The 9,968-nt window shown below is 41.8% G+C and overlaps 1 protein-coding gene across 2 annotated transcripts; it reads left to right on the top strand.

The window, feature by feature from the left end:
- Nucleotides 1-5,622: 5,622 nt before the first annotated feature.
- Nucleotides 5,623-9,581, top strand: Gpx5 (glutathione peroxidase 5). 2 transcript variants are annotated; one of them, XM_090356216.1, is made up of 5 exons: nt 5,623-5,709; nt 6,286-6,439; nt 6,975-7,092; nt 7,512-7,611; nt 9,366-9,581. In XM_090356216.1, the coding sequence occupies exons 1-5, from the start codon at nt 5,623-5,625 to the stop codon at nt 9,579-9,581; spliced, it is 675 nt and encodes a 224-aa protein (XP_090212342.1). The 2 variants fall into 2 exon arrangements, with proteins under 2 accessions (XP_090212342.1, XP_090212343.1); XM_090356217.1 differs by lacking the exons at nt 6,975-7,092; nt 9,366-9,581 and having other exon boundaries at nt 7,512-7,573.
- Nucleotides 9,582-9,968: the final 387 nt, after the last annotated feature.

The following is a 9,968-nucleotide window of genomic DNA, read 5'->3' as shown; positions in this document are numbered from 1 at the left end:
TTAGGCATAAGCAGGGTCTTGTTTCAAAGGGTCTTTTGTTTGGTGATGGGGATTGAACTCAGGGTCTTGAGATGCTAGACGATTGCTCTATCACTAGAACCGCATCCAATCCTATGCTCAACCCAGCACATCCCTTTCCTTTATGTTTTGTTGTTAGGATAGGGTCTTGCTGGCTTCTGGTTGACCTCAAATTTTCAATCCTGCCTCAACTTCCCCAGTAGCTAAAATTACAGACATGAACTGTAACTCATGACTCAAATGTTCTATTCTACTCTACTTTCACTTTTAATCATTAGTCAGGTGGGCTGAGCTTGTAACAAAGACAGGAGAGTAGAAGCTTCCACGGAGAAGAAACAAGGGGGCAGGTGCCAGCAGTAGCTGTACTGGCAAGAAGACAGCTGAAGAGTTTCAGAGAATAGAACAGAAATGACAGGGCGCAGAGTCATTGATGGATGGCAGGAGTAGTGAGAGCAGAGAGAATTGAAGGAAAGTCTATGAGAAGCCAGAGAAGAGGAACTGCAGGTCCTGATATTGGAAAAGGTCTAATTCTTCATAGTTCAGGGTCCTAGACACTGGTAGGCACAAGAGCTAAAACACTAGCCACATGAGGGGTGAAGAAGCATTCGTTTCTGCTCCTAACACAATAGACTCAGAGCAATAAGCCTCTAAACTGAGCACTTGGGACGGGTTAATAAGCCCTCAGCTCTCAAGGCTGGTAACTGTAAGCGCCCTGTGTCTGCCAGTCCAGCCCTTAAACCTCAAATGTGCAAGGACCCAGAACTTCTAGCACTAGAAAAATGTCTTGCCTGCTCATGTTTTTGTTTTGTTTTTTAATCTGGTTAAAGCAAAAAGATCCCAGCAGGTAGCCTAGAACTATTGTAGAGTGTAGAGTCCCCGCCCCCACCTCTCTGTCTCTGTCTCTGTCTCTGTCTCTGTCTGTCTGTCTGTCTGTCTGTCTGTCTGTCTCTCTCTCTCTCTCTCTCTCTCTCTCTCTCTCTCATACACACACACACACACACACACACACACACACACACACACACACACACACCTTTTCTTGCCTTCCCTTTAGTGTGGGTGGCTTAAATTCCTGTCGTTGGCCATGAATATAGTGTATTCTCCCCCACACCTCCTCCACCCCATTAAGGCCAGAGTTAACAGACAAGAACACTGCCTAGGGAAGTACACATTATTCCTCTCCCTACTTCCCCCCTCCATCTTCCAACACACAGCTGTCTGTAGACAAACCCTTCCAGATTCTGTGTGTCAGAGTCAGCTGCTTAAGGCAAGGCTCAGGTTTAGGGCCCCAGCTAGCATTGACTAATGTTAAACCCCAAGTTTTATTCTTGCTGGAGAAGGAGGTCACAAAGTGACAAATGAATCCTCAGTTACTTTTATGTGTTTTTAAACATATATTGTGGGAAATTGAACCCCAGCTGTAGTGAGTCAAGTGGGTTTGAATAAAAACTCCACTTACAGTGTAGTGTAGTGAGAGCCTTCAATACCATGACAAAGATTGTAGACATAACAAAGACATAACAAATTAGTTAGCATTACTGGTTATGTGCCAGTAGAGGGTTATCTAGCGTAGGTTTTGAGTATCAAGGTGTAGAAGAAGGATTAAAGTGGAAGAGCCATTTGGAGACTAAGTAGAGGCTAAGATTCTTTAAGAGGATAAGCAGGAGGTAATTTCAGCTTCCAGAAAAGAACCTGTTTTTTAAAATGTGATATCTGGTTTTGGTGAGGTATAAAATGAAGGTAGCAAATAGCTGTGAGAGCGTCCGGAAGGTTCCAGAAGTGTGACCTTCTGTTGAACCTAAACTCTAAGAACTAGTAAAGAACCTATGACATGTCTCCTCTGTTTTTTAATTAATCATATAAAGTTTATATTATTACAGACCAGTGATTTAGATGAGATTCAGAGGCACAAAGAACAATTTCTCCAAAGTCATAGTGTTTGGGAATGATTAAGGAATAAAGTAAATTGTTCTGAGACTTATAACTTATAAGCTGAGATAAATGGGGAGGGCTGGAGAAACAGCATGTGTGGACAGAGAGATGCATTAGAGCTGCATAGCTGCCCTAAAGGAGATTTGTGACTTGGTAGACCTCTGAGACTCCGGAATCCAGATTAGAGACCTCTGTGAACAGATCAGAAATCTGAGCTGATAAAAGCTTCTATTTTAGCCAGGTGGTGATTCACGCCTGTAATCCTTGCTACTCCGTAGGCTGAGATCTGAGGATCGCTGTTCATAAGCCAGCCAGAGCAACTAAAAACTGTGAGACTCCTTCATGGTATTTAGTGTCCTGGCTTGCTTTGAATCTCCATCCTCAGATCTCAGCCTCCTGATTAGCTAGGATTACAAACATGAACCACTGCTTCCAGCCAGTTTGTTATTTTCACACATTCAACAAGCCTTCTGGCAGACCTTCCCAGTTCTTTGTCTTAAACCTAGTAGAAGAAGTTTGAAGGAAAGCAGTTGTTGAAACACTCTGCCTTTCTTGAAAGTTCTCATTTGTTGACATGCCTACCTTATAATTATGTTCAAGCTATTTAGATTACCACTCAGATAGGTGATTTTTTTTCTGTTCTTGAATTGGGTATCCTTCCTTTTCCTCTTCCAGCAGAGGTATTCTATTTCACTAGACACTGAGTACTTTGAAATAAAAAACTTTGCATTTTTTAAAAAAAAATTGTGAGACTCTTATCTCCAATTAATCACTAGAAAAGGGGAAGTGGGACTGTAGCTCAAGGAGTAGGGCAGTAACCTTGAGCTGAAGAGGTCAGGGACAGCACCCAGGCCCAGAGTTTAAGACCCATGACCCACCAAAAGAAAAAAGAAAAAGCTTCTATTTTCCAAAAGAGCCCATGAATGTCCAATCTCCACTACCATGAAGAGTAAACCCCATCAGATTTCACGTTGAAGGAGGAGAAAGAAGCAGATTTTGAGTATGGAAGAGGCAGGGCTGGTGGAGAAGGAAGGAATTTAGGGCTGGAATGGAAGAGTTTCTCGTTTCTGTAAACATGGGAGCTCTGTAAGCTGAGTTTCCTGTTCATATCGAACAGGGGAGAGGAGACAATATGGGAAATGTGATAAAGAGAAACTTCCAGATTCTTTACTAATCCAAATATTTTTTTCAGCCTGTGTTGTTATTAACTCAGATTGCCACTTTTACAATCTGGAATATCTGTTTCTTTTCAACTTCTTTTCTCCCAACGGTAAAAAAAAAAAAAAGCGTCATTAGATTGAAGACAAAAAAAATAAACAAAAATAAAAATGAATTCAATTACAGAATCCTTTATAACCTAATGACAACAAAATGTCAGAAACTTTAAAGGTAAATGCAAGAGTTTGAAACTAAGGTCCCTTTAAAGCTTAAAATCTGATAGGGAATATGAAAGTTTTCAAATATGAAAGTAGTATGCATATTGAACATACTAAATAAACCTAAATAGTGAGGAAAAGGAAGTGGAATTTGGAAATCAAAAACAACATAGATAATGAGATGAAAGTGAGACTTTTCAATGACAAATGGTCATGAATTTAGGATTATAATTCATTCAAACCATGAGCACTTGAGGAAAGAAAAAAGAAAAAAGCTCTTGTGTAGAGGAAGATCCTGGCCAGACTTCCATTGTATTAATAGTAGGGAGTAACTGTGCTATTTACTTCAGAAATCCATTTATCAACCCATTTATTCCAAAGGACTAGGAATAAGTGTTGAAAACTATTACTGAATGGATGGGGGCTTATATACTGGCTAAGATGTAAAACATCTTTATTCCTAGATGAGTTTGCATTTCATTTCCATGTTTTATCTTAGTCCTTTTGCTTTCTAGGGTTACAGAGAGTGTTTGCAACTTCCTGAAAAAAATACGATTATTTCAAAACCCAAAGTTCTAAAAGTTATTTATTTTTTAAGAAGTACTGCATTCAGAATAAGTTGCCTTCCCCAAAAGTTGACAGTATTTGTATTTTCCCAGCTTCTGCCTCGTGTACACAAGCTTAGTGAATAAGAAGACTGCACCCAGCCTGAGCACCATCTTTCCTTTTAACTTTTGCCAATCTGATAAACACAGAACACATCCTTTTAAAAATTCAAACTTCTTTGATTATTGGTGAGAAAGAACATTACATCCTACCACAGAAGCCATTTGATTTCCTGTCTGGTTCCCATTTTTCTGTTGGTCTGATGGGTTTCCCCCCTCACTGATTTATAAGCCCTTGAAAATATTTACATAATAAATATATTAATGTGCTGTGATGACCCGCCCCCTTTCTATCCAGTTCTCCCAAATAGATCCTAGGTGGTCTTTCTGTGATTTTTTTTGTTCTGTTTTGTTTGTTTGTTTGTCAGTCATGGGGACTGAACTCAGGATCTGAGCACTGTCCTTGGGCTTTCTCAAGGCTAGAGCTCTACCACTTGAGCCACAACACCACTTCTAGCTTTTTTCTACGTATATGGTACCAAGGAATCGAACCTAGGTCTTCGTGCATGCTAGGCAAGCACTCTTACCATTAGGCCAAATTCCTGGCCATCTGTGATTTAAGACAAAAAAAAAAATATATATATATATATGTATGTATATATATATATATATATATATATATATATATATATATATATGAGCTGGGTGCTGGTGGTTCATACCTATAATCCTAGCTACTCAGGAGACTGAGATCTGAAAACTGAGGTTCAAAGCCAGCCTGGCCAGAAAAGTACCCATGAGACTCTTATCTGCAATTAATGACTCCAAAACCAGAAGTAGTGCTGTATCTCAAAGTGGTAGAGCACTAACTAGCCTTGAGCAAAAGAACTCAGGGACAGCACCGGGGCCCTGAGCTCAAACCCTACAACTAACAAAAATAGAGATATATGTTAGGTATAATATTTGGGGGTGGTGGTGTTCTTGTCAGTCGTGGGCCTGGGCTCTGTCCCTGAATTCTTCAGCTCAAGACTAGTGCTCTACCACTTTGAAGCACAGTGCCACTTCCAGTTTTCTTGTGATTAATTGGAGATGAGTCTCACCTATTTTCCTGTCCAGTCTGGCTTTGAACTGCAATCCTCAGATCTCAGCATCCTAAGTAACTAGGATTACAGGCTTGAGCCATAGGCGCCCACTGAGATATAATATTCGTATTTTCTGTTTTCCTTTGTTCATTTTGTTTCACATATCAAACTTGGGGTCTTAAGCATGCTAGGCCAACACTCCACTACCTAGCTACATCTCTAGCCCTAGAAATATCTGGGATGTCTATGAGGTGTTGTTTGCAGGAAAGTCTGGAAGTCTGTGTCTACATCTAGACATTTCCATCCACTCAGGAAAGACACACAATAGTTCCCAAATGCCTAAGAGGGCTCGCTATCACCATATGATCATTCTGCCAGAATTTCTATCAGCTCCAGATTCTCATGGCACCAGTGATCACTGAGTGTGCCTGGGCGGGTATGCGTAGGTGAAATATGACTTGAGTTTTCTGGTTGTCACACATCAAGAGTCCTTGTTGCCCTGTCATTGGTCTATAGGGGCTTGGGCTAGTCTCTGCCAAGGTATCAAAAGACAGTAGAGATACTGAGAGAACTCTGGCCTCAGACTAGTGATTTAAAGTACTAGTCCTGATGGCACAGTTCAGAGTCTCCTATCTATCCCTCCTCCTCCTAGCTGGATTTTCTGACTTGACAAATTCCAAGCCAGAGAAAATGAAGGTGAGTAAGATGCAGAGAGGGGTTGTGGATTACAGTATGGCTACTCTTCTGTCCTACTTCTTCTAGAGCCTCACCTGCAGTCCTTTGTGCATGAGTTTTATCTGCTTTCTTCCTCCTTTGTGCTTCATACACCTCTGCTCTCTTTTAGACTTCTTCATGTCTGTGGCTGGTCCTTAAATGTATATAGAGAAGAAAGATCTCTTCTGCTGTGAGATCCTTTCTCTGTTCCTTCTCCGAATGGAGACCATCTAGATCCCTTCTCCCCAGTTGCATCAGCTAGGTCTTCAAGCCTGGGATTTAGAGGAGAGGCTGAGCCAAGTCACCTGAGACAAGGCATGGAATTAGGAACAAGCATGCATTAATTCACACAGTAAAGTTGTCTCTTTCGTATTCTGAATAGAAAGTTATCCCTCACTAATATATGGATAACAATACCTTCTTATTATGCCATAATAATTATGCCTATAACAGCAGCTTTGAAAAGATTTTCACTCTGCTCTGAAATTGACTAGAAATTTACACCGATGCCAAGAGTGCTTGGTACTACTGATATCACAATTTGAAAACATCTTTCAGATGGATTGCTACAATGACCTGAAAGGCACCATCTATGACTACGAGGCCTTCAGCCTAAATGGGAACGAGCGTATCCAGTTCAAGCAGTATGCTGGCAAGCACGTCCTCTTTGTCAATGTGGCTACTTTTTGTACTCTAACAGCTCAATATCCTGGTAAGAAGTCAGATCTCTATGCCTTTGGGACAACGTTTGTGATTTATATTCTAACTCACACTTGGTTTTATGTCCTAATTGTACTCACATGCCAAGGTTGATACTAACAATTAGGTGACTTCATTCTTCAATGTCAGAAGTCAGCAAATGACCAGAGACTGGTGGCTGATGCCTGTAATCATGGCTGGTCAGGAAGCTGGGATGTGAGGACTGAGGTTGGAAACCAGCCTGGAAAAATAAACCTGAGAGACTGTTATCTCTAATTAACCAGCAAAAAGCCAAAAGTGAAGGTGTGATTACAATAGGTGATTATAGTATATTACAGATTTGGGAAAACCTGTACCAGAATACAGGACTTTGGAGAGTATGTCTGTAGACCTGGTTTCAGCCATGGCCACTCACAGCCACTCTGATCTAGAAATGTCTTCCCCTTCCCGGCCTGTTTCTTTCTCTGTAAAATGAAGAACCCCAGGGGTCTTGGTCTGTACTGAGGGTCTCAGACCAGGCTGCCATGCTGTCCCTTTTCTAACCACAGAACTGAATGCACTCCAGGAGGAGCTGAAGCCCTTGGGCCTGGTTGTGTTGGGCTTTCCCTCTAACCAGTTTGGAAAGCAAGAACCGGGAGAAAACAAAGAGATTCTTCCTGGGCTCAGGTAAGCGCCTGCTTGGAACTCAGTAGGGCTCTCCTTGTCCACTTGTCCTGTTTGCAGCCTGATCTTCCATCTTGGGAACCTTCTGGCTTGGAGGGATGGGGGTGGGGTTGATCAATAGGCTCAAGGTTAATTGCAAATTGCCTTTAACTATGACCTGTGTGCTGATGATGTCTCTGATAATGTCCAGAGATTCTCTCCACCCTTGCCTGAGACCTGAGTAGACTGTAGAAATCCCTGGCACAGTGAAACACAAAATAAATCAGGAAGCCCAATGGCCCCGTCTATCCTTATTCCCCTCCCTCCTCTCACCGCCCCCCCAACCCCTCTCTGCCCTTTCTGTGACTTTCAAATCCCAGCCGTGCCATTATAGCCCCTCCCTCATATCCTGTAGCCTCCTGGGAACATTTGGCTTGTTGCAGGTATGTCCGGCCTGGGGGAGGATATGTACCTAATTTCCAGCTTTTTGAGAAAGGGGATGTGAATGGTGAAAAAGAACAGAAAGTCTTCACCTTCTTGAAGGTGAGTGAATTAATGCCCCTCCTTTTCCTTAATGCTCTTCTCTGTTTGTTTCTGGGAGACAGGGTCATGCTTTGAAACCCAAGCTGGCCTTGAACTCACTCTGTAGCTCTGGCTGGCCCTTGCATCCTTCCACTGCCTCCCAAGACCTGGGATTACAGGCATATACCATACTGTACACAGCTTTCCCCTATGGTATGATGCTGCTGGGATTACAGACATATGTCACCGCATACAACTTTTCTCTAACATTCTTTGCAGCTGGTGTGGTGGGAATGGACCCAAGGGATCAGGCCTGGAGTTGGAATTATCTCTGTCGATGAAATCTCCAGATCAGCATAATGACTCACTGCTCCTCTCTTGCCCATTGACACTCAATGGTTCACTCACTTACGGAATATACAATGTGTCTGCTATGTACAAGGCAAGCTAAATAAAAGAACACAAAGATGAACGAAGCAGGCAATCCCAGATAAGATTATCCTAAAGAGCGAGCTAGAAATCAATAGATATAACACCACGTAGTAAGTACCTTATTTGACATTGACTTTTAGACATTGACAATGCCTGCTCTGAAAAGGCCTCAGAGATCATGAGAGTGAAGTATTCCTAAATACTGGACTATAAACCAATACCAGTCCACTGGTAACATGTTTATGTAGTCTCACTCAATAGTAGACTAAAGAAAATAGAACAGTATTAAAGGAGATCTCATAAAGGACTGGAGACACGGCTCAACTAGTTAAGCCTGACTTAGAGTTCAAATCCCAGTACCAACAGAAAAAAAATAAAAGGAGGGTCTCAAAGACATCTAACTTATAAGGCTGCCCTTATAAAATTAAAATATTACCTGTGGGGGGGGGGTATATGTATTACTTTGGATTTATCCCCAGAAATTTGTTCTTGGTAGGCAAGTACACTTTCACTTGAGCTACACCCACAGCTCGTAAAGCTCGTTGGTTTTCTCTTTCTTTCTCTCTCTCTCTCTCTCTCTCTCTCTCTCTCTCTCTCTCTCTCTCTCTCTCTCTCTCTCTCTCTCTCTCTCTTTCTTCTTGGTGAGGGGGTGGTCATGGGGCTTGAACTCTGGCCTGGGCACTGTCCCTGAGCTCTTCAGCTCAAGGCTACCACCCTATATCCTGGGGTCTGGACATTGTTCCCTAATTCTTCAGTTCAGGGCAACTGCCCTACCCTTGAGCCACAGCCCCACTTCCTGTTTTCTAGTGATTTTTGGAGATTAGAGTCTCTCGGCTTTAATTCCCTGGACTGGCTTTGAACCATGATCCTCAGATCTCAGCCTCCTGAGTAGGTAGGATTATAAGTGTGAGCTACTGAGCCCAGCTCATAAAGATCTTTCTAAAATTAAATGATGTTGTCTTAATTTTTTCCTTATTTGGTATAATGTTAATAATTTTAGTCATTCCCCAAAAGATATTGAAATGTTACTGACCTGGGAAACCACATTCTAAGCTAAATCCATCCCTTGGCCTGAAACAAAAATGAAAGCTGCATAACTGAAATAACTTACATGGTGACGTAATTATATGACGGAATTCTGGGGTCAGAAAGAAAGAGAGAAGAGCTTGGTTCTATTATCTGCAAATTCTTGACAGTTGCCATGGTGGTAATTAGGAAAATGTATGGCATTTACTAGAAATCAAAGGAAATAAAAAGTCCAGCACAGAATAGGTAAAAGTGCCTCAGATCATCTGAGAAGAGAAATGATGTTGCTGTCTCTTTTTTCTCTCTCTCTGCTTCAGCGTTCCTGTCCTCACCCCTCTGAGACTATAGGTTCCTTGAAACATATCTCCTGGGAACCCGTGAAAGTTCATGACATCCGATGGAACTTTGAAAAGTTTCTGGTGGGACCTGATGGAGTCCCTGTCATGCGCTGGCTCCACCGCACTGCAATCAACACAGTCAAGTTAGACATTCTGATGTACCTGAAACAACTCCAAAGTAAACAGCAAGGATGAGTTTTGAGCAGAAGCCATCTTGCTTCCCATCTGAAGACTTGTTTTGAAAAAATTTATCTTCTTCACCAGATACTTTTCTAAATGGCTTCCACTTGACTATAAATCGCCTCCATACGGCTGAAGTTTGTACTCTTTACCAAATGGCATTTCTCCTGGAAAGCATATGTGGATGAAGAATACAGAATAGAATCCCTCTGTTAAAATAATGAATTATTTATAGCTGTGAAGAGAAGATGATCCTGCCAGGAGAATGGCTCAGTCTGTCACATCTCCAAGAATACCTTAGCCAATCTGATTCCTCCTCTTTCTACCCTGAAGATGTAGAAATAGTGATGGAGTATTTATATAATGTAGCTTGTGCTTCCTGACATTTTTGTTCCCTAGAAA

Source organism: Megascapheus bottae, chromosome 22 (genome assembly GCF_031878675.1).
Source record: "Megascapheus bottae isolate mThoBot1 chromosome 22, mThoBot2.hap1, whole genome shotgun sequence".
NCBI lineage: Eukaryota > Metazoa > Chordata > Mammalia > Rodentia > Geomyidae > Megascapheus > Megascapheus bottae.
This window is presented reverse-complemented; position numbering and strand designations above follow the sequence as displayed.

Bases quoted from the DNA above. Each gene is read 5' to 3' on its own strand.
- Gpx5 (XM_090356216.1), top strand. From the start codon at position 5,623: ATGGCACAGTTCAGAGTCTCCTATCTATCCCTCCTCCTCCTAGCTGGA. The intron at 5,710-6,285 runs GTGAGTAAGATG...AACATCTTTCAG, and splicing joins CCAAGCCAGAGAAAATGAAG to ATGGATTGCTACAATGACCT. The intron at 6,440-6,974 runs GTAAGAAGTCAG...TTCTAACCACAG, and splicing joins TCTAACAGCTCAATATCCTG to AACTGAATGCACTCCAGGAG.